This window comes from Pipistrellus kuhlii, unplaced genomic scaffold (genome assembly GCF_014108245.1).
Source record: "Pipistrellus kuhlii isolate mPipKuh1 unplaced genomic scaffold, mPipKuh1.p scaffold_m20_p_2, whole genome shotgun sequence".
Taxonomy (NCBI): Eukaryota; Metazoa; Chordata; class Mammalia; order Chiroptera; family Vespertilionidae; genus Pipistrellus; species Pipistrellus kuhlii.
Genome location: NW_023425515.1, coordinates 150,205,167 through 150,233,054, shown reverse-complemented (window position 1 = coordinate 150,233,054; position 27,888 = coordinate 150,205,167). Strand labels below are relative to the sequence as shown.

The following is a 27,888-nucleotide window of genomic DNA, read 5'->3' as shown; positions in this document are numbered from 1 at the left end:
AGTTCTATTGATTTATAACTCCAATTTATATGCCATCCATTAGAACAGTACTATTTAGACAAGAATTTCTTCTATGATCTTGAAACTTTGTTCTTTGCTTCTTGTTACTCAAGTATTACCGCAAAAAATATTTTATGAGGCATTTAATTTTCACTTGACAAGGTTAGCAAATCATCCAGTGGAGTTACAGTTTGTATTATATGGACTTGGAGTTTGTTTTTTAAAGGCTTTGAACAACATTCGACAGGTGAAGCACTGAATTTGCTCGTTGGTTTTACTGTAGACAACATTCTTTCAAATTTGCCAATTTTAGCACTTGTTTCTTCAATGACAGTTTTACCAAGTAAACCTACAAATGTTTTTGTTAGGCTGGAAAAAGGCTCTGAGAAATTATAGGATTTCTCAGATATGTTTTTGGATGTTTGCGCAATACTTTTCTTTAGTTTATCTTCTATAACTCTGCAACCCATTTCAAAAGATATCACTTGCATACGCTTCCTCCATGCTGTAGGCATGGTTCTTTTAGGTTTGGAAGAAGTAATCCTTTGATTATTAGTTACAGGTTTGAGAATTTCACGATTTCTTTCTAAAACCAAATTTACTCTTTTCTGTGGTTCACTGATTTTATTTTCCATAAATTCAAGCAGAAACCTATTTCTTGTCAAAAGAAACATTTGTACATATCTAGTCTCATGAAAAATTATGGGATTTGTATCATTTTGTTCCTGTGAATTAAAGAAAAGAGTACTTAATCATCAGTCTATTGAGGCAAAAAGGCTACATATATTTTTAAACATAAAATAAAATACTCAAAAAAGATAATAGGAGTTTTAAATATGAACAATAGTGATATTCAAACACACCCACAAAAACAAGTACTTGTATGTGTCATACTTTCTTCTCTTCTTAATATTTTACCAGGATGTTAGGATTAAAAATCTGTTAGGATTAAAAGCTTTGGGCCTTCTAAAACCCTTTTACAAATAAGGTGGGATATTGGTAGAACAAATCATCATTCTGACATTTCTTAGATTTCCAGTTCAGAAATAAGCACATAAAAAAATGGATTGAGTAAAAGGTCATAAGAGATATAAGTGATTATAAACCCAAACTACAAAGCCTGGATATCCTAGTAAATAATTCAGAAAAATCTAAAATTATCTTTAAAACAGTTATATTTATTATTGTACCCCAACAGTTAACACATAAAAAGTGCTCAATACCCGAAGTTTGGCTCAGTGGTAGAGGTTGGTCTGCGGACTGAAAGGTCCCGGGTTCGATTCCGGTCAAGGGCATGTACATTGGTTGTGGGCACGTCCCCCATAGGGGGTGTGCAGGAGGCAACTGGTCGATGTTTCTCTCTCATCAACGTTTCTAGCTCTCTATCTCTCTCCCTTCCTCTGTAAAAAAAAAAAAAAAAAAAAAAACCTCAATAAAATATATATTTTTAAAAAAAGTGCTCAATATATATCTGCAGAATAAAGTAGCTAAAATAATAGATTGACTTTAAAATAGACTATTTTTATCACAGTAGTAACACAATATGTATGTACAAGCTTCTCATGAAACTCTTCCCCACATTTCTATTCTAGAGCAAAAAAATTAACTCTAAGGAAACTGTTAAATATAAATGTTATCAGTGTTTAGTTTACAATAACTGCTACTTTTTCTTTAGATATCCTATATAATAAAAGGGTAATATACTAAATGTCTGATATTCACTCAACCGTTTGACCAGTTGCTATGATGTGCACTGACCACCACGGAGCAGATGCTCCGACTGGTAGGTTAGCTTGTTGCTGAGGTCTGGCCAATTGGGACTGTGTGAGGCAGGCCAGACACAACCTGGAATGCTCCCACGGACCCTCTCCAGCCCCAATCTTGCACTGGTGTGGTCCCCCTGACGGCCTGCACCCTCTCACAATCTGGAATCCCTTGGGGGATGTCGGAGAGCTGGTTTCGGCCCGATCCCTGGAGGCCCACCGGTGCATGAATCTGTGCACCTGGCCTCTAGTATAATCCTATATAATAAAAGGCTAATATGCAAATTGACTGAATGGCAGAACGACCAATTGTTGTGATGCATACTGATCACCAGGGGACCCATGCTCAATGCAGGAGCTGCCCCCTGGTGGTCAGCACGCTTCCACAGGGAAAGCGCTGTTCAGCCAGAAGCCAGGCTCATGGCTGGTGAGTGCAGTGGCCATGGCCAGAGTCTCTCCTGCCTCCAAGGCAGCGCTAAGGATGTCTGACTGTTGGGAAGCGGGCCTAAGCCATCAGTTGGACATCCTCCCAAGGGCTCCTGGACTGCTAGAGAATGCAGGCTGGGTTAAGGGGACACCCCTCCTCACCTTGAGTGTATGAATCTCATACTCTGGGCCTCTAGTTATTATAATAAAATAAGAAACTAAGATCTATCTAATTATATATTAGTACACTTAGTTTAAAGACATGTTAATGCCTATGATTTCCTTCAAAATGACAGAATATCGAGTTTTGCAATCCATTGGTGATGCCAATGTTGTCCACTTCAGTAGTGGAGATGTGTCATATTTTTGTTCTGTCCAATATGTTAAAGGAATTTTTCACCTTTCAAATCTATGTGCCTTTAGGGAGAAGCAGGCACTGGTTGTATCAGCCTCTCTTGAGCTTAGGGCATAGGCATGTGACCTGGGCTCTATCAGTAAGGTATATCAAAGACAAGTCTTTAATTCAAAAAAAGCAAGGACTATGAAAAAATATTAAAGCTATTTTAGTGAGGATGGTGATAGATAGATATATCTATAGCTTTGAAGGGCAGCAGTGGCAAGGGTCTTTGAAAGAGTGTCCCCTGCCCAGAATCAGAGTTGTTAACTGTCATAGGTGACAATAGCATGGGCCCCAGTGGAGCAGTTTGAGGCTGTAACTTGGTGACTTTTGACTACTCAGCTTTCAAGCCAGTCTGTCTTTCCAGCCTTCCTAGAGATTCTGTGAGCTGCCAAATAGCCTTTAGTAAGTAGATTTTCTGCTTGAAATAGCTGACGTACATTGACAGAAAAGTGATGCATGATCCACTTTTTTAAAAAAAATACCATTTTTATTTCATATTTCCTTACAATCAAGAAAATTTGATAAAGCCTTCTTCATTTGAAAGCATGTGGAATGTTCAGCTGGTGCAGAGGAATCCCCAGTTTGGGAGTGAAGGTTTTAAAAAGAGCATTAGGACTTTAAAGTGTGTGAAATCAAAAGAAGGATTTACCAAAGATTCTGGTCACTAGAACATGATATTCCCACAAATCGTGGAATACACACATTTACTGAACAGCAGTAGATATTCTTATTACCTTGTGAACAGATATTCTTATTACTGTCTTTGCAGGACTAATGTTGATTATCTTGGTGTTTGGCTTTTTCAATTCATCCTCCAAGCATAAGGGTAGCAAGCTTTTCGTTCCTTCTGAATGATATTCAATTCTGACAGATTTATTTTCTTTTGAACAAAAATGAGCTTTTTTTCTGAAAATGAACATAAGTTCAGCATAAATGTCTATAGGGATGATTTCAGCTTGCCAGTTTTTGTCTGCCCCAATTCCTCAAAGTCTCTGCCAACATCTCCCCCAAACTCTTTGCTATAGATAAGTCAAGACATGGCTTCCTGCCTGGTTTGGGGAAAAAGGGGAGATGGAGGAAGGGACAGGAAAAGTGGTGGAAGCAAGACAGTAATCTGTGTGTCTCTTTGGTTTTTCATTGGGGGAAGGAATAGTATGTAGGTTGAGAACACCAAAGATAGAGAGGTATTTCCACATCCTTTGTTGAAATTCTGGGAGAAAGTGCTTTGTAGGATGGCTTCTGCCAACATAGGGTGGCCCCAGCTTTGTTAACAGGATGGAATAGTGTGGTTAGACAGAGAGGATATAAATAATCTCCCTTGGTTCTCAAGTGGCATGGACACTGAGTTTAGGCTTGCCAAGAAGCTTGTCACTGCAAGGATGGGGTAATCCATAGCAAGGGCTTGGCATATGTGATGGACAATCAAAGAGCAGATGAAGGAGATGGAAGAGACTCAGAAAGTCCTACCATACTGATGAACAGTAAGAGTGGACTGTATCAAATTCAGAGAGAATAGACCATATGTACATGAACCAGAGATAGCAGTAGTCACAGAACATCTAGGAATGAGACCAGTAGTACAGGATATTGACAATGACCCTTGGTCAAGTACCTTTCCTCAGTCAAAGTCCAGTGAGCCCCTCACTCATCTACTCAGATACAATTTTGGAAAGAAAGAGGACTGAGGTAAACCTAAAGAGACTAAATATTATTGCTCCAAACAAATTTCAAAGCACACTGGATTAAGATGATTATATTTTCATTACACAGTGTTTGAGGAATCTCAACTATTGTAGTCTCTCCATTTATTCTACTATGTCTTTCTCTCCATTTGACTATAAACTTGCAGTAGATAAGTCATATGTTCAAGGTTCGCATGTAATGCTGACTAGCTGAGAAGTCTAGGATCAGCCATTGGATTGTAGTATGAGTCTAAGTAGTAATAAGCCAGAATAAATCCATTCTGGTCTTTTAGAAAATGAAAGCAGAACTTTTCCTATTAGAAACATCTTTGAACAGAATGAAATATTTAAAAATTTAAAATAAATTACCTTTTATATGCATAATCTTTTAAGTAGACAACAGAACCAAATGATTCCTTAGGTTTTTTTTCAGTTTGAGCTGAAATTATAAAAAATTGTCATAAAAGGCACATATATATTATGACATTTAGAAAATACCTTATATAAATATTTTACAATATAAAATAACATAGAAAAACACCAGGTTTTGTGCCTTACCTGTAGTAGTTACTCAGTCAAAATTTCTTTTTTTTAAATCTATCTTTACTGTTGAAAGTATTACAGATGTCCCCTTTTATTTTATTTATTTATGCCAGAAGCCAGTTCCAGAATGTCATAACTGCAAGAGTTAAATCAAAAGGTTGATGGAATTTGGAGACTCAACAAGGGCTGAGTCACATATTTTATCGCTTATTGGGAATGGCTAAAGGCATTTCCCCAAACCTGAGAAGGATGATTGTATGTTGCTAGACAGCTCAGGGCATCTTCATCTACATGTTATTGCTTCCTACTGGCCAAACACCTGAATAGCCATAGGCTACTCCCCAATCTGACAATGCTTCTGTAAGAAACCCTACCCTTTGAAGTGTATAGCTCTACCTTGCTTTAGGACAATTTGGGTTAATAAAATGCAAGGGGTCCTGAGACAAGGAGAACTTGGTTTCTTCAGCCAGGTTCCTCTGACCTCCAATGCCTTTCAAAATTATCTTTTGTCTATGGACTCTTAGGTTATACACAGTCTTTCTCTAGATTGCTGAATCCTTCTTAATGCCAGAACAAGAACCCCGACACATTTATTTTTAAATATGTTTTTATTGCCCTGGCTGGTTTAGTTCAGAGGTTAGAGCATCAGCCCATAGACTGAAGAGTCTTGGGTTCAATTCCCACTCAAGGACATTTACCTTGGTTGCAGGTTCCCCAGCCCCAGCAGGGGCATGCCAATCAATGTCTCTCTCATGTTGATGTTTCTCTCTCTTGAAATCAAAGGGAAAAAATATCCTTGGGTGAGGATTTAAAAATTAAAATTATATATCCTATCTAACAAAGAGGGAATATGCTAATTGACTGCCACACCCTCACAAAGATGGCAGGGCCCACAGCCACAAGATGGCGACACCAGTCCCCTCAGCCCCGCCTCATCCAGCCTCAATCCCCCAGTCTCTTCAGGCCTGCTTCATCTAGCTTTAGTCCCCCAGTCCCTTCAGGCCTGCCTCATTGAGCCAGAGTCCCCCAGACTCCTCAGCCCTGCCCCCAAGGGGGGAAGGGGCACCATAGCAGGTTCCACATGCCTCATCCAACTAGAGTCCCACATCCCCTCAGCCCCGCCTCATCCAGCCTCAGTCCCCTAGTCTCCTCAGCCTCACCTCATTCAGCCAGAGTCCCCAGTCCCCTCAGCACTGCCTCATTCAGTCTCAGTCATCCAGTCCCCTGAGGCCCACCTCATCCAGTTGGAGTCCCCCAGTCCCCTCAGCCCTGCAAGAGAAGGCAGTTGGGGGTGATTGGGTTTGTAGGGGAGGGCATGTGGGGACAATCATGCAAGCAGGGGAGCAGTTAGGCAGCAATCAGGCTAGCAGGGGAGTGGTTAGGGGACTATCAGGCTGGCGGGCAGAGTGGTTAGGGACAATCAGGCAGTCAGGCAGGCAAGTGGTTAGAAGCCAGCAGTCCAAGATTGTGAGAAGGATGTTCAACTGCTGGTTTAGGCCCGATTTTGCAGGGATTTTATATATATATATATGGTTGATTTTTGAGAGAGGAAGGGATAGAAACATCAATGATGAGAGGGAATCGTTGATTGGCTGCCTCTTGCATGCCCCCTACTAGGGATTGAATTACAACTCTGGCCAGGAATCAACCATGACCTCCTGGTTCATAGGTAGATACTGAACCACTGAGCCATACTGGTTGGGCAGATTTTCTTTCTGTTTAAAAAAAAAAAAAAAAAAATCCTCACTCAAGGACACATTCATTGATTACTTTATAGAGAGCAGATGGGAGATAGTGAGACCAACTGAGTACCAACAAAGGTGGTTAAAGGTTTTCTTAATGCTTATGCCTAAAAGTTAGGTGCAATTAATTTTCAGTTATTTCAACATTAACACACAGTGTGTATACCTGTAAATGAAGCAGCAACTTTTTTCTTCTTATAAGCATCAGATTGAATGCTGGGCATAGAAGAAGAGATTGTAGAACCCGATGTTCTTTCATATTCTTGTCTATATTTATGGTGTGGAAATAGATACCGTAAGGGCTTAGCATAGTCTACCTAAAATTCAGGGAGAGGAAAAAGGAAAAAAATTTTTTAGAAATAGTTTCCATGTGTATATTGGTTATTTATACTTGCTTATTTGCCTTTGGAATATCTAATTATGATGACTAATAGCTTTCTAGTTCTTTAAATACTTTAAAATATGTTTTCTTAATTCTCAAAAAAACAAAACAAAAAACCCTGTGAGATGGGTGTTATTATCATTTATAGGTAAGGAAACAAATGTACAGAAATTTAAAAATTTGCCCATGCTCATACTTACTAATTTTTACTATCTCTATCTTTAAAACCTAGCCTTTTAATCCATATAAAACTTATTTATCCAAGTGTAGGGAAAGTCTGAAGTTAAAATACTGAGAAACAAATAGCCTTCTCAATTTAAACAGAGGCTTTACTTGTTCATACATAGAGTTAATACAGCAAAATAACCCTGAGTAAAGGAGGAGAAACTGGAACAAATTATCCAGATTTCCCTAAATTAGAGTCTCAGATTGGCTCCATATGTTTTTACTTAAATACACATATCTAGATGCCCAAAACATACATATGCATATGTAAATATAAACTATAATTTATGAATCTTCATCAACAAGCCAAATATGTATTTAGCACCCACAATTGTTTTTCACACTAGGCACAGAATATATGTAGTTCTGGATAATATATGATAAAAATAAAGCATATGATAAAAATATAGGCCACAAAGAACTCACATTAAAAAAAATTTTTTTAAATAGATTTTTATAGAGAGGGAAGGAGGAAGAGAGAGAGAAACATTGATCAGTTGCCTCCGGAATGCACCCCAACCAGGGATTGGACCCAAAACATGGATATGTGCCTTGACAGGAATTGACCCTGCCATTTTTTCGTGTATGCAAAGATGTTCCAGCTGACTGAACCACACTGGCTAGGGTGAGCTCACATTCTTATTGGATAGCTATGATTAGCATACATGAAACATATATACTTAGACTAGGGTTTTCACAACCAGACGGAAGACCGATCTAGGCGGGAGCTCTGTGCAAGTGCACTGGGCCCCCTGCCAGGAGCGGGGAAAGCAGAGAATGGATAGGAATGGTCCAATTGCGTGTGGCTGGGCGGCCTTGGGGGTGCAGATGGATGGACTGCGCTGGACGGACCATGTTGGACGGCGCTGGCAGGTTGCGAGGAGGGCCTCAGAGGTACTGAGCTGTTAGGGCGGTGGCCTGCGGGGTCAGCAAGGCGGGGGTGCCAGGTAGGCCCCAGGTTCTTGGGCGCTGCCAGGGGAGTATGGCCATCCAGAGTGGGAGAAAAAGCCCTTCTTTCCGGAAGAACAAGGATGGTTTAAACGTGCAGAGAGAAATTGCGGCAGTACCGACATGGCTATGTGAGTCCCCCAGCTGCCTGTTGATGCCCAACTGCGGGGTTCACTGTGGGGCGTAGGCCTGGATGTGGGCCAGGACGTGGCCTTGGCAGCCGGACTCACCCCTGGCGTTCGCCTCAGCATCAGGACTTCACGATGTCACCCCAAGTGGCCATCACTGTGGTCTGTGGGTCCCAGTGAGCCGGCACCATGTGTGCTCAGGGCAGCGCTCTCTGTGTTTCCATTGAAAGCACACCGTAGCTGAAACCGGTTTGGCTCAGTGGTAGAGCGTCAGTCTGCGGACTAAAGGGTCCCGGGTTCGATTCTGGTCAAGGGCATGTACCTTGGTTGCGGGCACATCCGCAGTGGGGGGTGTGCAAGAGGCAGCTGATTGATGATTATCTCTCATTGATGTTTCTAACTCTCTATCCCTCTCTCTTCCTCTCTGTAAAAAATCAATAAAATATTTTTTTTTTTTAAAAAAGGAAAAGCACATCGTATGTGATGGGTGCTGCTGATTCCTTAAGGTTGAAACGGGGCAGCCTGAACTTGCTTACAATGCTATCTTTTCTCCGTATTTTATCTCACAGTCTCCTCAGGCTCAGGGAACTGGCAGTAACTGGAGTGCCAGCTTGGCCATCCCACACAGCTAGATGCCACCAGGAAGCACAGAAATGCCAAAGCCCCCAATGGAATCCATTGTGAAACAGACCCCAGTTCACGTACTGGAGTGGAAACAAGAAAACGGTGGCACCTGTTGGACTTCAGCTGGGACTCTGCCCGCAGGTCTGTCTACAGGGTTCCTGCACCTTGGCCATGGCCCATTTGGCTAAGGAAGCTCTGCAAGCCCTGATTCTGGAGTTATGGATCTTAGCAAGCAGGCAGGTGCACAAAGTTGGAGTCAAAAATAGCAAGGTTAGACTATGTGTGTGTGTTTGCATTTATACTCATACTAGAGGCCCAATGCACAAAATTCGTGCACGGAGTTGGGGGGTGTCCCTCAGCCCAGCCTGCATCCTCTCCAATATTGGACCCCTTGAGGGATGTTGGGCCTAAATGGGCAGTCAGACATCCCTCTCACAATCCAGGACTGCTGGCTCCCAACTGCTCACCTGCCTGCCTTCCTGATTGCCCCTAACTGCTTCTGCCTGCCAGCCTGATCACCCCCTGACTACTTTCATGCCAGCCTGATTGATACCTAACTGCTCCCGTGCCAGCCTGTTTGCCCCTAACTGCCCTCTCCTGCAGGCTTGATCACCCATAACTGCCCTCCCCTGATGGCCATCTTGTGATGGCAATCTTGTGTCCACATGGGGACAGCCATCTTTGACCACATTGGGCAGCCATCTTGTGTTGGAATGATGGTCAATCTGCATATTAATCTTTTGTTAGATAGGATAGAGGCCTGGTGCATGGGTAGGGGCTGGCTGGTTTGCCCTGAAAGGTGTCCTGGATCAGGATGGGGGTTCCCTTGGGGTGTGGGGCAGCCTGGGCGAGATGCCTGTGGTGGTTTTCAGGCCAGCCACACCACCTGGTGACCCAAGCAGAGGCCCTGGTATCTGGGGTTTATTTATCTTCTACAATTGAAACTTTGTAGCCTGGAGTGGAGCCAAGCCTTCTGCTTGCTCTGTGGTGCCAGCCATTTCTGTTGGGACTTATGTATCTTCTATAATTGAAACTTTTTAGCCTTAAGTGGAGAACTGGGCTGGCCAGGGTGTGTGGAAAGCTTTGCTTCCTCCATTGCCAGGGGCAACCCTAGCCTCCTGTTTTTTTCAGCTCCATGGCTGCTGCCATTTCTGTTTGGATTCATCTATCTACTATTATTGAAACTTTATAGCCTTGAGTGGAGGCCTAGGCCAGCAAGGGCAGGTGGAAAGCTTGGCTTCCTCCATTGCCAGGGAAACCCACGCTTCCCTCTTGCTCTCTGAGGCTGTAACCATCTTGGTTGGGGTTATTTGCATATTTGCTTCTGATTGGCTTGTTGGCATGGCTGTGGGTGTGGCTTATGGGTGTTGTGCAGTGGTGGTTATTTTGCATATTACTTTTTCATTAGATAGGATATGCGCATTTCTCCCAGTCTTTTTCTGAGCTGTTTGAGAGCATGCTCTACACTTGACAGGATGCCCAGATACTCCCCTATGTATTTCCCAAAAGCAGGCACTCCTTCATAACAATTCTCCACCCGACCATACAAGGAAATCTCCATTCAAATGGTATTAAGGTTCAATTCACAGACCCCATTTGAATTCTGACAACTGTGTCAACAATGTTCCCCACTCCCACTTCCAGAAACCCATCCACATAGGATGGATCCTCTGTCATTCCTGTTCCTGACTGTTTTTCAGTTTTAACTAAAAGTCATAGATATTTTCCCTAAAAAAATAAAATAAAAATAAAGAAAGACCCACTGGTGCTCCGAGTTAGGAGCTAGCGGTACTGTGAGGGGGATGTCTGACTGCCAGAGGGAATGGGCTTAAACTGGCAGTTGGACATCCCCTAAGAGGTCCCAGATTAAGAGGGTGTAGGCCTGGCTGAGGAACTTCCCCCATTACTGTGTACAAATTTTGTGCACTGGGCCACTAGTTAGTAAATAATGTAGTAGAGTAATATCACTAAGAATCAAACTAATCAATAAATGAGGAGACATTTAAAAAAGAGGAATATCAGTGAGGACTAAAATAGACAAAAATATTTCATCAATGAGGAAGAACTTAATACTAGGATGTGAAGATGAGGCTATTTCAAAAGCCCAAAGTATAAATAAGAAGAACAAGAAAACAGTATATTTAGAGTAGGAGGCATTCACTATTTATTGAGTATAAAAGATAAGTTTGAATAGTTAAGGAGACTTGTAAGAGAAATAGACTACAGATATGAATGTGAAACAGAAACTTTAACATAAAAATTTACTTGAGAAGAAAACCTGTTATGGTAGTTTATGATAACTAGAAGCCTGGTTCGCGAATTTGTGCACAGATGGCAGCCGGCTGGCCTGTCCTGAAGGGGGCTGATTGAATCAAGCTGGCAGGGCAAGGGGACATGGGAGGTTGGCCAGCCCTGCCCCTCATGGGGGATGGATTGAGGGAGGAGCTGGTCAGGGGGGCCACAGGATGTTGGCTGGCCAGGCCTGCCCTTGATGGGGGGAGGGAAAGAGCAATCAGGGTGGGACCTGCTGGGGAGAGGGGCCACAGCTGATTGGGGCCCTGATCGAGCTGGTTGGCTGTTGCAGTGCACATCATAGCAATTGGTTGTTCTGGTCATTCTGGTTGTTCTGGTAGTTCCAGTCACTGGGCTTTTATGTATACAGATTATATAATCTAAGTAACCATCCCATGCTCATAAATGGTCTTGGATACACGTCAGAAGATTAACAAATATATATATTTTTTCATATTTAAAATTAAACATTTAAGTGATGTGTGTACAGATTATGATGCCCTGTCTTAATCAACTTTATGGTAACTGCTAGTTCTTATCATATTTAATAAATAATTTCTATTGTACTGATTGTCCAACAAATAACATATTATTTCCTGTTATCTCCATAAAGTTTTCCATCATTACAGAGATAAAATTTTATGCTTTTGAATCCTAAAGCCCATTTGAATTTTGGATTGGTAGAATATATACAAAATTATTTGGGTTAATTTGAATTGCTATTAAGTAATTATAAGCATACAAATTAAACCTACCTCATTTGAATCCTTAAGATAAAGAAAAGATTTTTTACATCTTGGTTTTTTATTTTCTTCTACTGGTTCTAAAGAAACAAATAAAAACTTAAATGATATTTCTACACTATTAGTCTACTTTTAATTTATCTCAATAAACTATTTTCTTTACATATAGTAAAATTTTTAGAAATGTAGTTTGATAATCTTGTTTGCTTACATAGAATTGATTTCACATTTTTAGAGCTAAATATATTCTAGAATAATGTGCTTTAGAAGTGAATTTCTATTAACAGAATACAAATGTGTGTTTTTTTAATACATTTTTTTATTGACTTTAGAGAGGAAAGTAGAGGGAGAGAAAGATAGAAACATCAATGATGAGAATCAATTGTCTGCCTCCTGCATGCCCCTATTGGGGATCGAGCCTGCAATCCAGGCATGTGCCCTGATTAGGAATCGAACCATGACATCCTGGTTAATAAGTTGACACTCAACCATTGAACCACATCAGCTGGACAACAGAATAACTTTTGATTACTTACTATAATATGATAACCCCATCTCCAAATATGAGTTTATTAATCTGGTTATTATTTAATGGACTGTCTTGAAGTAGGCACAATGTAGGGTAAAACATACAGACTTTGCATTTAGATAGCCTGGGACCCAAACTACATTCCTTTATGTGAGTTAGGCAGCCTTAGGGAAGTTACTTAATCCCACCAGGTCCTCACCTTTTAAGTGGAAATGGTAGTCCTTATCTTAATAGGGATGCTGTGAGACTTAAATGAGATTTTTAAAAAATAGATGTAATAGCCGAAGTCAGTTTGGCTCCGTGATAGAGCATCAGTCTGTGGACTGAAAGGTCCCAGCTTCGATTCTGGGCAAGGACATGTAAGTTGGTTGCGTTCACATCCCCTGTAGGGGGTGTGCAAGAGGCAGCTGGTCGATGTTTCTCTCTCATTGTTTCTTGCTCTCTACCCTTCTCTCTTCCTCTCTATAAAAAAAATCAATAAAATATATTTAAAAAATAAAATAAAATAAAAATAGATGTAATAAACAAATATAGTGTGTGGTATTCATTCAATCAATGGTTATTTGTTGACCACATACAATATGCCAGGCACTGGTGCTAGACTCTGGAATGCTAACTCCTGCCTAATGATGCGTACATTTTAGTGGGTAATGCAGAAAATAAACAAGAGACAATGAAGCGAATAATTATAAATGGAGATATATGCTGTGACAGAAATAAACAGATGTCCGTGAGTGATAATAATACATGGGGGTATAATTTAAAAAGGGTAGTTGCTTTGTACTGAATTTTTGCGTCCCACCCACAATGTATAAGTTGAAGCTTTGATCCTCAATGTGATAATATTTGGAAGTGAGCCTATGGGAGGTAATTAGGTTTAGATGAGGTAATGAGGGTGGGGCCCCATGATAGGATTAGTGCCTTTATAAGAAGAGCTAGGAGAGAGCCGACTGGAAAGAAAGGTGGCTATCTGCAAACTGGGATGAGGACCTTCCCCAGAACCTGACCCCGATCTCAGACTTCCAAACTCCAGAACTGGGAGAAATAAGTATTTGTTGTTTCAGCCGCCCACACTATAGCAGGTTGTTACAGCAGCCTGAACTGAGAGAGAAATTGGTACCGAGAAGTGGGGTGTTGCTGTAACAAATACCTAAAAATATGGAAGTGGCTTTGGGCGTGGGTAGAGGCTGAAAGAGTTTTTATGTGCATTCTAGAAAAAGTCAATATGTCCATAAAGGGATTTTAAAGGCAATTCTGGTGAGAACTAAGAAAGAGGAGAGCTATAGAGAAAACTTCCATCTTCTTAGATAATACATAAGTAATCATGTACAGAAATGTTGGTAGAAATACAAATGGTAAAGGCCATTATGATGAACTGAAAATAAATTCAGAATTTTTCTTTCTAGAATAATAAAAATAAAAATATCTTCTTAATTATATAAATTACCCATTCTGATATTTAACATCTCTTTCTCTTAGGAAATTCTTCTTTTTAGCTTCCCAAAATCTTTCACACTGCAGTTATAACCCATAACTTTTGAGTAAATGCTTTCAACAGAGATCAAATTATCAAGAACCTTTAAGATAAAAATATTGAAATGTATAATAAAAGCATGCATTTATATATCAAAGGAGAAATAAATACATTACACAAAGTATTACCTGTTGATTTGTTTTCTTGATTTTTTATATTTGTTGGCGCAGCATGTAATCTTAATTTTAACTTCTCAAAATCACTCTTTCTCGGTTTAGGCTTATTTTTTAAGGAGACATAGCTGGAAAATAAAATTAATGTAATTAAAATAATCAGAAAATGTATAAAGCTAATCTAAAAAATAAATTTGGCCCTAACCAGTTTGGCTCAGTGGATAGAGCATTAGCCTGTGGACTGAAGGGTCCAGCTTTGATTTCGATCCTGGCATGTACCTTGGTTGCGGGCACATCCTCAGTAGGGAGTGTGCAGGAGGCAGCTGATTAATGTTTCCCTCTCATCAATGTTTTTAACTCTCTTTTTCTCTTTATTGGTACCAAGCATTTTATTTCTTCTAAAAATTTCCTTTCAGTCCTCTTATATTACATAAATTGTTTCTAACTCTCTATTCCTCTCCCTTCCTTTCTGTTAAAAATCAATAAAATATATTAAAAAATAAATTTGGAGAACTGTGGTGATGTCCCTGTTATATAGATTTGGATGTTTTTGTGTTAATATATTATAGTAAAAAGTGTAAAAGATTGGGACTGATAAGCAGGAGCTGAAAAAAACTAGTGATATTCACTCAAAGTAAGAAGAGACAGGAAACTGCTATTGTCATAAAATTGAGGGCAGTTAAGAAAGCGGTTGTTCAGGAGCTTTTAGAAAAATATGCTGGAAAGTGATAAATGAGATACTGGGGACATTGCCATGAATCAATGTGATGAAACATGGAGTTAGGATCAGTTCAGATACCAGATCACAGCATTTATCCTATGTATTAAAAAGGTAATGTGCAGATAGATGGAACAGCAGAATGACCAGAATGCCTGGGGCCACTTGCCCTGGCCAGCCTCCCAGTGCCCCCCCCGCCCCATCAGGGGCAGGGCCAGCTGGCAAACGGCATATGGCCCCTCTCCCTGACAGCTCCAATGGCCCTCCCACTCTGATCGGTATGTAAGAAAGTTAATGGTATATAATTCATGATATTTCTGACCTCTAAATGCTTATAATCCATGATTCAATCCTTAGACCTCAGACACTCACCTGTAGTTGGTATTACCCAATCCCACACCTTTAAATATTACCTATACACTTGGTCCTTGGGTTACATTGGAGATCCAATCCCACGTGACGTAAGATGGTTTTTGCCATAAGTCAGAACCAACCTATATAAGCACCTATGTCACTCACATGGAGCACATACACAGCAGTGATGAAGTGAAACAATAAAAAAATTTAAAAGATAACAATTCCTGACCTTTATCTGTGGCAAATAAGTAATAAAAAACATAAAGCACATATGTACATATGTCAAAATGATGGAACTTTTTTATAAAGACTGTAAATGGGAGATGGTGACATAAGTTGAGTCTGATGTAACCTGAGGATTGCCTGTTATACTGATGTCCCCATATACAGACTAGACCCCAAACTCTTGCTTGAACTCCAGATTTATATTTTTAACTGCTACATGACTTCTGCATTTAGGTGTATTATAACCATCTCAAACTTACGATATTTTAAACGAAATTTTTGCTTACACCTTCTTCCCAGTCGGCTTCCTCTTCTCCATTCAGGCAGAGGCTTAGTACAAAAATTCTAGTCATCTTTGATTTCTTTCTCTCATTCCCTATTCCCAATCTGTTAACAAATCTCACTAGAGATTTGTTTATTATAGTCACCATGCTACTACATCTCTAGGACATTTACCTTATAACTGGAAATTTGTACCTTTTGATCACTTTCACTCATTTCACCAGCTATGTTCTTTGTGAGTAGAGTTGGCCAGAAAATAATGAGAGAGAAGATGGTGACAATGGCCAGATAAAAAATTTTGTTGTTTCCCTCTTCCTCCTCCATTACTCCTATATAGGAGGGTGCTGGAAAATATTTAATAACTTTTCCCCTAATGTTAGTTGATATTTTCATTTACATTAAGAAATAATACTGCCAAGACCGATTTAGCTCAGTGGATAGAGCGTCAGCCTGTGGACTGAAAGGTCCCAGGTTCGATTCCGGTCAAGGGCATGTACCTTGGTTGCGGCCACATCCCCAGTAGGGGGTGTGTAGGAGGCAGTGATTCCGTGTTTCTGTTCCATCGATGTTTCTAACCCTATCTCTCTCCCTTCCTCTCTGTAAAAAATCAATAAAATATATTTTTAAAAAAGAAAGAAATAATATGAAAGTGAACAATGAAAACATATATTGGTAAAATAAATAAATAAATAAATAAATAAAAATAATTAAAAAAAGAAAAGAAAACATATATTGGACCTTCACATATTCAACAATGACATACGTTACTTCTTTGCTGAGACAGAGAATAGTTTTTTGAATATGAGAAGAATATTTCCACAATTTTAATTTTTGCTATTTAAAGTATAATGGTTACAGGCAAGAGACATACTTTTAAGTTTAATGTTCATCATTAACATTTACTCCTTAACTTTTTTAAATCTAGACATACAATATATACAAATTTGATTTGTTATATTTGTCAATTTTTATGATGAAAATATTTCCAAGGTTGATTTCAAGCTACCAGTGGGACATCATTGAATGTGGAACTGGGAAAAAATGTGTAGTAGCATGATAATACATAATAGTTTACCATATGGATACAATACATGTAAATAATATCAAGGCTATCCTACTTAATAAAAGTATAATATGCAAATTAACCATCACTCTGCTCAAGTCACGCCCACAAACCATGCCCAGCAGCCAATCAGAATGAGTATGCAAATCAACCCCAACCAAGATGGCTGCAGTCACAGAGAGCAGTTGAGAGACTTGGGTTTCCCCAACAAAGAGGAATTTATTTTTCCCCTTTGGGATGCTGGGGGGCATGGCCGACCTGCAAACCAACACAGGCCCCTCGCCCAGGCCACCCCACACTCCAATAGAATCCCCACCCTGATCCATGACACCCTTCAGGGCAAACTAACTGGCCCCCATCTATGCACCAGGCCTCTCTGCTATCTAATAAAAGAGTAGTATGCAGATTGACCATCAATCACTCCAACACACAAGATGGCTGCCCCCATGTGGTCAAAGATCCTGCCTCCATGTGGACGCAAGATGGCTACCACAAGATGGCCAGCAGGGGTGGGCAGTTGGGAAGGACCAGGCCTGCAAGAGAGGGCAGTTGTGGGTGATCAGACAAGCAAGAAAGGGCAGTTGGAGGGGATCAACCCTGCAGGGGAGGGCATTTAGGAATGGCCAGGCTGATAGAGGAAGGAAGTTGAGGGCAAACAGACTGGTAGGGGAGCAGTTAGACATCAATCAGGCTGATATGTGAGTGGTTATGGGGTTATCAGGCTGGCAGGCAGAAGTGTTTAGGGGCAATCAGGAAGGCAGGCAGGTAAGCAGTTGGGAACCAGCAGTCTTGGATTGTGAGAGGGATGTCTGACTGCTCATTTAGACCCAACATCCCTCAAGGGGTCCAATATTGGAGAGGATGCAGGCTGGGCTGGGGGACACCCCCCAACTCCGTGCACGAATTTCATGCATCGAACCTTTAGTAGATAATAAAAAGTAATAAAATAATTAGGAAGTGATAAATTTTGAGTAATGTCTTTGTTTTTAGTATATCTTTGAATTCTTAGTTTACATAATTTGATTTTAATTATAAGTGTTTAATAACCAGTTTCTTTCTTAAAAGTAGGTGTGAAGGACTATGAAAGGTCTGAGACTTGACCTTACTTACAAACTAACAAGTTAGCGTGTCAAAGTTTTATCTATGCTGGCAGAAAACATGAGACTCCTGGATTAGAGGCATAGGACCATTTGTTATTCATAGAAAAAAAGCAACAAGCAGAGTGCCAGATGACACCTGCACACACAATTGGTTATATCACAGGAATGGAACCCTAGCTTAGGGAACCCAAATTTTTATAATGGACAGTAACATGCCTGCTCTTGCTCAGAAGACAGTACTATCTCTGTCTTCCAAGGCTGTTTGCTACATAAACATCCTGAAATGACTGTCAGAAAGACAGCCAGTTCCTCTGCTCATACAATATATAAAAATATAAGAGACTATGAAGAATTTTCTCCCAACAGTATGAAAAATGAATGAGAAAGCTAAGAGCCTAGAAATAAAAACTGTGTTTAAAGCACTGGTTTCTCATATAATATGAGAAATAAAACTTGGAATTATAAATTTTGTGAGTTAATTCCCAGTTCAAGCGTTTTTTTCTGGCACCATAAACAATTTCAAATGCATTTTTGTATAATAAAGTTTGTATCTTTGTATTATTCATAGTCATATTTCATTTTATTTTGGATAAAATATTTCTTCAAGTAAGTTCCTCAGAAAGAATACATAGGCAGATGACATTCTAAAATCTTTCATTTTCAAAAATATTATTCTCAAATATAAATGATGACTTATCCAAATAGGGGATTCCAGGATTGTCATTCAGTTCAAAGGTTGAAAACTGTTTTTCTGTTTTCCAGCTTTAGAAATGCAGATGAGACATATGAAACTCATTTTATTTCCTTTTCTTTGTAATTAACCAATGTTTTTTCCTGACTTTGGTATAATTTTTCCATAAGTCTAGCACTTGGTAATCCTTTTGATCTGAAAATTCATATCTGCCTTCAAAAATGGGCATATTTTTCTAATATTTTTTTATTTTCTTACCATTTGTTTCTCTCTCTCCTGATTTATGTATTAGGTATATGTTTAGATATTGATTATCCTGAAACCTTACTAAGTATATTTTCAATCTGATTCCCATTTCTTTCTTTCTTTCTTTTTTTTTAAAAATATATTTTATTGATTTTTTACAGAGAGGAAGAGAGAGGGATAAAGAGCCAGAAACATCAATCAATGAAAGAGAATCATTGATCAGCTGCCTATTGCGCACGCCCTACTGGGGATGTGCCCTCAACCAAGGTACATGCCCTTGACCGGAATTCAACCTGGGACCCTTCAGTCTGCAGGCCAATGCTCTATCCATTGAGCCAAACCGGTTTCGGCCCATTTCTTTCTTTTTTTAAATTTTTGTAAGGTTGTGTCTCTCTTTGATCTTCTAGATTATTAATCCAATTTGCAATTGTATTCTATTTTTAAATTTTCCTACTCAGTTTTTGATTGTGAAATGCTTTTTTAAAACCCCCTTCCCCACCCACTCATTATTTGTCCTCAAGATACATATTTTCTAAGGTTCTCTTCTGCTTCCTCTTATAAATACTCCTTATTTAGGGGATATCTCTTCTAGTTGTCCTCACCTCCCTCCTTCATGTGAGGCCTCCTGAGATTTCTCCTTGACTATTCATTTCAGTGAGTTTTTATCCCTTCAGCACCTATGAAGGTCAAGTGATTCTTCCATTTATCTAAAAAAATTCTTTTTTTAATTTTAAAATTTTTATTGTTTAAAGTATTGTATGTTCCTTTTTCCTCCATTGACCTCTCCCCATTCATTCCTACCTCCCCTAAAAAAAAATTCTTAATCTACCTACTTGCCCTAACTTACTATTTCTCACTACTTTATACATGGTAAAATTGCCATTATCAGACGATAATCCAGCACTGAATGCTTAAGTAATGAAAAAAGTCACTTCATCTCTCTTACTAAAATTCCTTATTACAGGTGGTTTTCTAAAGAGACTTTTGTTAAAAAGAGCATGGCTCTTTTGTGAAAGGTCCAATTATAAAAAGTTGCAGAGAAGATCGTTTTTGTGTTTATTGAGAAATATTAAAGACTCTATCCCAATTAAATAATAAGGACTGGGAGATATTTTTGAAAGATTATAAAACTTTGCTTATCAGAAAAGTGATCCAGGTGATAAAGGCTATCAGTTCCTATTTATCTAAGAGAGATGCAGAAATCTCGAGCTAATAATAACATAGAAAAATGTCTCTGGCAGTTACTGACAAAGAAGCCTTAAGAATTTAATGATTTTTCAATCTTACCTTTATATAGGAATCATCTCTGGGAAATCTTAAAAATAGTAATGGCTGGGCAGCACTCCAAACCGATTAAAGTAGAACCCAATTATTTTAAAGCTCCCCTGGTAATACTAATGTACATACTGGTATGTGTTGGAAATGACTACTCTGAAAGCAAAGCTCAGCTGCAAATAAACCCGGGCACGTTTGATCACCGCCTGTTGCTATGATATCCAGTAAGCCAAGGAAAAGAATGGAACGAATGCTGGTATTAGGCACTACGATTACAGTGGGACATACAGAGCAGTGACTCAAAGGGTGATACCCCGAGCAGCAACGTCAATGTCAGTATTACCTGGAAACTTACTGAACATGCAAATTATCAGGCCCTTACTGTATCAAAAGCTCTGGAGGCGGGGCCCAGCAACCTGTGTTTTAGCAAGCCCTTCGTGTGTGAGAACCTCTGCGCTAAAGGGAGTGTTGCTTTGTTGTTAGTGTCCATAGGAATCACTTGTAAGATCTTGTTGACTGTAGCTTCTGTCTAGGAAGGGGCTAGAGTTTCTGCCCTTAAAACAAGTTCCCAAGTGACACGGATGCTGCTTGTTGGAAGGCCACACTTTGAACAGCAAGAGGCTAGAGATCAAAAAAGAGCAGGCAGTGTCTGGTAGGAGGTGGCAGTCTTGGTGTAAACTTGAGGCCAAGCTGGAAGCTGTGTGGACTGGATCTGACACCTTGGCTAGGTGTTGGAGTGGGGTTTGTGAGCATTGGTGGAGACTCCTAGCTTGGTTATTATTAACCTAGATTTTCAGCCCAGGAGCTGCAGCTCAAGATTTGGAGGAACTGAATCTATACAGTTTAACCGTATAACCAGCATAGCATTCTCCATATGAAGATGAAAACTTTCTGCCTTATGCTCTGCTATTTAAGCAAATATAGACAGAGCAAAATTAAGCAGTCTATATTATATTTTGCTCTGTCTAGAAAAGAACTCATGGCAAGATGGGATGCCTCCCAGAAGAGGCAGTTTCTAAAGATAATATGACTTTAGTAAGGGGTCGGGTTTTCTGAGGCGCCTTCATCATTTTTAATGACCTCTTTTGCTGTTTTTAATGATATTTCTAAGATCCAAATCTGCCTATGCATTGACCTGTGTAAACCTTTTGGTCGCTTCCTACTGGTTTTGACCAAAGCTGTTTTGTAGGTTCATAAGGCCTTTGGTGATCTGGCCTTTGTTTCCTCTTTAGCCTCACTTCTTTAGCTTTCACCTGCCCTCCCCGTATTCAAGTCTAGCAACAGTGAATTACTTTTGATTTCTCAAATGAAGCGAGCTTTTGAAAGGGCAGGGCAGGGCTAACTCCTGATCCTCCATTTTGTAACTGAACCCTAGCCCTCACCCAACCAATCGGGGTCAGCCAAGCAGTGACATCACCACCTCTATAAAACCCATTGATCTGTTGAAGCTTGCTCTCTCCCACCTCGCCACTGTCTGTGTAAGTGGGACAGAGCCCATGCTAGCATGGAATAAAAGGCTCTTTTGGGTTTTTTTTTGCATTGGACTCGGCTCCCTGGTGGTCTTTGGGGATCACGAAATCTGGGCATAACACTTTCCTTTGACTCTATTGGTTAAAGTTTAAAATAAATCCTGATAATCTGTGGCCATACAGCATGGCTCAAGAAAGGCCTTCCTTTAAAAATTCAGAATTGTAATTACTATCTGTAGTAGTGAAATAATATAATGAATATTTTATAAACTTTTTAAAAAATATATATTTTATTGATTTTTTACGGAGAGGAAGGGAGAAGGATAGAGAGCTAGAAACATGAATGAGAGCGAAACACTGACTAACTGCCTCCTGCACGTCCCCCACCAGGGATGTGTCTACAACCAATGTACATGCCCTTGCCCAGAATCGAACCTAGGACCTTTCAATCCGCAGATCAACGCTCTGTCACTGAGCCAAACCGGTTTCAGCAATATAAACTATTTTTAATGCTTATCTAGCATATTCTACCATAACTCATAACCATTATGAAATATATCTATGTTTGACAAAGCTTACATTAATATAGACTGCAAAATATAAGACAAATCTAAAGTAATACTTTAAAATTCCAAGTTGAAAGTTTGAAGTAGTTACTATGGTTACCTTTTAGTTTTTGTAATACTGTGTGGCTTGTCTTCTCTGCTCTGTGATACTGTCACAGATGTAGATGTAGCAGAAATAGCCTCTTTGGATTCCAATTGAAAATCAAATGTCAGGGGTCTAACAAAAGTCTTCCTTATGTAACTCTGAACACTGTTTTCCTGCAACAAAGACAAAGTTTTAACACCTTAAAAAAAAGAGTGCTTTTCATATAGGGAAAATCCTGTGTGGAAAGGACAAAATTCACCTCACTTTACACACACACACATACAACACACACACATCACACACACACATCACACACACACACACACACACACACCACACACTCACACACACACTCTCACACACACACACACACACACACAACACACACACACACACACACATAAACACCACACACTCACACACACCACACACACACACATACACACACTCACACACACACCACACACACACACTCACACACACACACCACACACACACTCACACACACACTCACACACACTCACACACACACACTTTATGTGTAGTCAATAATGGAAAAATAATACAGATTGAAAATTGGGGTCCTTGTACACCAATTTTTTATGTCACTGCTGTGTGACCTGAGCTGCTCTTTGCCTATATATGAAATGAGGGTGTTGGACTAGATAATGGTGAAGGCTCCCTCCTAATTCCCAAATTTAGAAATTAGGAACAACCTATATCTTTAGGAAAGACAATGTTGATATATAGAGTTATTGGAACCATAGCAGGCCTGTTTCTCCAACCTGTTCCTCTTCCTGACACCACACATGTGTGAAGATCACATAATTTGGCTAGTAGCATGAGCAAGTACTTGAGTTAGAAAGCAATCAAAGGAGAACTTTGTTCAAATATTTACATAGATGGACAGAAGGGGAATAAGGAGTGCTAAAGAGTAAACTAAGGAGCCAAAAATCTTCTATAAAAAATTATCTCAGAGAACAGCACAGAGGAACAAAGAGATAAAAAAAAAAATTAAAGCAAATCAAAGTATATGAGATCTTTTGCTTCTGCCAATGAAGTTAGATTAAGCACTATGGGAATTGCCTTTCTGCTTCAAACTACTTAGAAAACCAGACAAAATATAGGAAGACAGCTAGAAGCAGGCATTAGAAAACAAGCAGAGCCACAATCCCTGAAAACAGGGGAAACAAATGAGGTAAAACCTACTATAGCCCAGTTTATGTCTCGGAGGCAGTTTCCAGGCTGAGGTACAGGGAAGGGGAACTCAAACCAAACCTTGCGGCCTTGACCTTGTTGAGTTTAAGAGACAGATTTCACCAGCAATCACTCTTGGGCATTCACTCCAGAGATATTTGTTTACTTAAAAACCTGTAACAAATATTCATAGCTGCTTTATTTTACCTTATTTTTTAGCAGCTTTATTTTTAAAAGCAAAATACCTGCAAACGATCTATTGAGGATATATGTCCTTCAATGGGTGATTAACTGAAACTCTGTATATTCATATAATGGAATACTACTCAGCAATAAAATTTATATATCTTATCTAATAAAAGAGTAATATGCAGATTGACCATCACTCCAACACTCAAGATGGCAGCCCCCATGTGGTCAAAGATGGCTGCCCCTATGTGGACACAAGATTGCCACTACAAGATGGCCAGCAGGGGAGGGCAGTTGGGAGGGACTTGGCCTGCAAAAGAGGGTAGTTGTGGGTGATCAGGCCAGCAGGGAAGGGTAGTTGGGAGGGACCAGGCCTGCAAGGGAGGGCAGTTGGAGGCAATCAAGTCTGCAGGGGAGGGCAATTAGGGGTGACCAGGCCTGCAGAGAAGGGCAGTTAGGAGTGACCAGGCCTGCAGGGGAAGGCAGTTAGGGGCAAACAGGCTGGCAGGGGAGAAATTAGGCATCAATCAGGCTGGCAGGGGAATGGTTAGTGGGTGATCAGCCTGGCAGGCAGAAGCAGTTAGGGACAATCAGGAAGGCAGGCAGGTGAGCAGTTGGGAGCCAACAGTCCTGGATTGTGAGAGGAATGTCCGACTAGCATCGGGCCTAAACAGGCAGTCAGACATCCCTCAAGGGTCCCAGATTGTAGAGAGTGCAGGCTGGGCTGATCGACACCTCCCTCCCCCCTCACCCCATGCACAAATTTTGCGCACTGGGCCTCTAGCTATTTGTAATAATAAAGCTATTGATTTGTATAATATCTTAGATGGAACTCAAGGGCATTATGCTTAATTTAAAAATCAATGTCAAAATTTTACATACTGCCTGGCCGGCATAGCTCAGTGATTGAGCATCGACCTATGAACCAGAGGGTCCCAGTTCAATTCCCAGTCAGGGCTTGTGCCTGGGTTATGGGCCCCATCCCCCATGTGGGGATGTGCAGGAGGAAGCCTATCAATAATTCTCTCTCATCATTGATGTTTCTACATATCTCTCTCTATCTTCCTCTCTGAAATCAATAAAAAAATATTTTTAAAAGTTTACATACTGAATGATTATATTTATATAACATTCTCAAAATTACATTATGATAGAGATAGAAAACAGATTAGCCCTTGTCAGGGATAGAGACAGAGAATGGGGTGAAGGCACGGATACAAATACAAAGAAGTAACACGAAGGAGTTACTTTGTGGTGATATAAACATGCTGTATTTTGATAATATTGCATAAAGCTACACATACAAATGACCAAATGAATGCAGGTTAAATGGGGAAAATTGAATAAAGCTTGTAATCTGGATAACAGTAATATAACAATTTTATTAATATCAGTTGTGATGCATACTGGTTTTGTCATTGTACAATTTTATCCCATTATAGATGTGTGTAACCAGCACCACAGTCTAGATCCACACTGTGTAAGATGTCACTAACTGGGGCGACTTGGTGAAAGGTACCTGGGACTCTTTGTACTGTTTCTTCAACTTCCTGTGAGTCTATAATTATTTCAAAATAAAAAAAAGTTTTAAAAAATTAAAAAAGCAATTACCAAAGTGATTTACACATTGTTATCTCATTCCTGGTCATTAATAAAGCAGAGAGAAGCAATCCACTGTCATAAAGATGTTTATTCTCTTGAGCTCCTCTCTTGTGGTGACTTCTTTGACTTCTCCTGCACGCTCTTACCCATGCCTCACTTACTCACATTGTCATTTATTTTGCAAGTTTTTGTGTAAACAAATTAAATTGTTCATATGCACTAAAAATCTGTTTTGTGTGGACTTTATTCTTCATTGTTCTTTATCACCCTTCATTTATTGAATTTTCTAGGAGTCTTGCCTGTTTACTTAAATTAATTTCTATGAGTCTTAATTATTTTTAATTTGGTAACTATACCAAATACCAAATAATAAACTATTAAAAACATATATTTATTTATTTCAGAGAGGAAGGAAGAGAGAGAGAGAGAGAGAGAGAGAAACATCAATGATGAGAGAGAATCATTAATCGACTGCCTCCTGCATGCCCCTTACTGGGGATCAAGCCCACAACCCGGGCATGTGCCCTGACTGGGAATTGAACTGGTTCATAGCTGAGCTACTGGCCAAGCACCCCAAGTAAATAATTTTTAACATGTTTAACATATTAGTAAGAATAACAGGTGTAGCCCTAGTCAGTTTGACTCAGTGGACAGAGCATTAGCTTGCGAACTGAAGGGTCCCAGGTTTGATTCCAGTCAGGGGCACATTCCCAGTTGTGGGCTCAATCCCTTACAGGGGTGTGCAGGAGGCATCCAGTCAATGATTCTCTCTCATCATTGATGTTTCTATCTTTCTCTCCCTCTCCCTTCCTATCTGAAATCAATAAAAATATATTTTTTTAAAAAAATAACAGGTGCAGTCACATTTACTATTTGACTGCCTAGTATCTTAAGCAGTTTAAATACATCATAACCTAATATGGCTCCTATCTAGAAGTTACCTTATATTTAATTAATTCTTTATAGCGCATCCACTTGCACAGATGACTCAACTAACATATTTGTTTTTACAAATTAATTTATATCTTCATATTAACTAAGAAGTAAAAATAATCACTTACATTTGAAATGAAAACCTTTTAATACTTAAATTAAATCTTAGCTTTTATTTTACAAACCTTTATTCTTGTGGCCAAAAGTACCTTTGCTTGCTCATTTAGAATTTCTAACTTCTTTACAATTCTTTCTGCCATTGTCAATCAGTAAATTTCTATTTAAAAAGGAGAAAAATAAAACAATTTAAACATATTATTGACTTGGCATAACAAGAGACACCTTTATTTTACTGTTTTAGGTAAAAAATAAAAAACTGTATAAATAGATCATGGAATAAATCATAGAAGTGTAGAGATCAAAGCTTTTAGGTAGAAAGTCACATAATCAGAACTCTCAGATGTTTGTGGGCCCTGGGAATTTTTAAATGTATGATAAGGTGAGTTGAAGAAAATTCAAGATTACCATATGAGAAGCAGATGTGACTCATACTTTTTTTTTTCTCTTCTTTTTTGTTCTTTTTGTGACTCATACTTGAATATGCAGAGTGACTTATATCTATTTTCTTTTGTCATGATATAATTTTAATAAAAGTAAAGAGCTCACATTTATATAATCACGTGCATTAAAATTTAATTGATTGGTGATCTAAAACTGTTAATATGGCACTTCTTTTCCCCCTCTGTGTTTCTTAAAGGTAGAAACCATGCTTAATTCATCTTTGCATCCCTAATACCTAACAACCGAAATGAATGAATTAACCATCAGCAATAGAGGAAATGGACAACTGTAAATGCTATGACTGCTTTTAGCCTGCATTTACACTCATAAAAATACACAAATCTTTGACAGAGTTCTATTAAGGTCTTTCTAGAGCAAACCATAGTATTAAAAAACAAAACAAAACAAAAACAAAAAAACATTGTTTTCTCTCCCATCTTCAAACCTAGAAAGGCAGCATGGTGTCCTGGTTAGGAACATGAACGCTAAAGTTTGAATCCTTGGCTCAACTACTTACCAGCTGTGTGACCATGAGCTAACTGCCTAACCTCTCTGTTTCCCCATCTGCAAAGTGGGGATAATAAAAGTACATACTTCCGCCGAAACCGGTTTGGCTCAGTGGTAGAGCGTCGGTCTGCGGACTGAAGGGTCCCAGGTTCGATTCCGGTCAAGGGCATGTACCCGAGTTGCGGGCACATCCCCAGTAAGGGGTGTGCAAGAGGCAGCTGGTCGGTGTTTCTCTCTCATCGACGTTTCTAGCTCTCTATATCTCTCCCTTCCTCTCTGTAAAAAATCAATAAAATATATTTTTTTAAAAAAAGTACATACTTCCATTTGTCCACCATCCAGAACTGAAATATAATCGCTGACATGTACACATAAGGAACTGTTTGACATCGAAATTGAGTCTCAAAAGAACTGGTGGCCCAGAAAGAAACTCACTACAGACTAATTCATATGCTTTCAGCATAACGATTAATGCTTGTCTCATTTTTGATTCTTATATTTCTAGTAGGACATGATCTCACTCATCTAGGGGAAATGGTGAACAACATAGACTGATGAACAAGAACAGACCCAGAGATAAGGAGTCATGGGTCAGACTGTTGGACCTCAGAGGGAGGGTGGGGATAAAAGGGAGGGATCAACCAAAGGACTTATGTGCATGCATATGAGTCTAACCAGTGGTCAAGGACAATAGTGGGGTGGGGGCATTAGTAGGGAGAGTGGGGGATTGGAATGGGGGGTTGAGGGC

The 27,888-nt window shown here is 39.6% G+C and overlaps 1 protein-coding gene across 1 annotated transcript; it reads right to left on the bottom strand.

Annotated features, from left to right (window-relative positions):
* Positions 1-16: 16 nt before the first annotated feature.
* CUNH1orf141 (chromosome unknown C1orf141 homolog) lies at positions 17-26,332 on the bottom strand. The gene is made up of 6 exons (XM_036445161.1): positions 26,258-26,332; positions 22,167-22,324; positions 14,090-14,202; positions 4,641-4,710; positions 3,333-3,453; positions 17-725 (listed from the first exon to the last, which is right to left on the bottom strand). The coding sequence occupies exons 1-6, from the start codon at positions 26,330-26,332 to the stop codon at positions 144-146; spliced, it is 1,119 nt and encodes a 372-aa protein (XP_036301054.1). The 3' UTR covers positions 17-143.
* Between the last annotated feature and the right edge of the window lie 1,556 nt (positions 26,333-27,888).